General features: G+C 72.6%; 1 protein-coding gene across 1 annotated transcript in view; it reads left to right on the top strand.

Moving 5' to 3' along the window:
• Nucleotides 1-266, top strand: part of TRIM24 (tripartite motif containing 24) — a 113,507-nt gene that overhangs the window by 13,095 nt on the left and 100,146 nt on the right. Inside the window, exon 3 of the mRNA XM_025045850.1 lies at nt 2-259. Coding sequence (XP_024901618.1) covers nt 2-259 — 258 coding nt within the window. The remainder of the gene's footprint in view (nt 1; nt 260-266) is intronic.

Below are 266 nucleotides of genomic sequence, written 5' to 3'. Positions count from 1 at the left end.
GGCGCCGAGCGGGGAGAACGAGGCCGAGAGTCGGCAGGGCCCCGACTCGGAGCGCGGAGGCGAGGCGGCTCGGCTCAACCTGTTGGACACTTGCGCCGTGTGCCACCAGAACATACAGAGCCGGGCGCCCAAGCTGCTGCCCTGCCTGCACTCCTTCTGCCAGCGCTGTCTGCCCGCTCCCCAGCGCTACCTCATGCTGCCCGCGCCCATGCTGGGCTCGGCCGACACCCCGCCGCTGGTCCCCAGTCCCGGCTCGCCGGTTAGCG

Source organism: Pteropus alecto, unplaced genomic scaffold (assembly GCF_000325575.1).
Source record: "Pteropus alecto unplaced genomic scaffold, ASM32557v1 scaffold22, whole genome shotgun sequence".
Lineage (NCBI taxonomy): Eukaryota > Metazoa > Chordata > Mammalia > Chiroptera > Pteropodidae > Pteropus > Pteropus alecto.
This window is presented reverse-complemented; position numbering and strand designations above follow the sequence as displayed.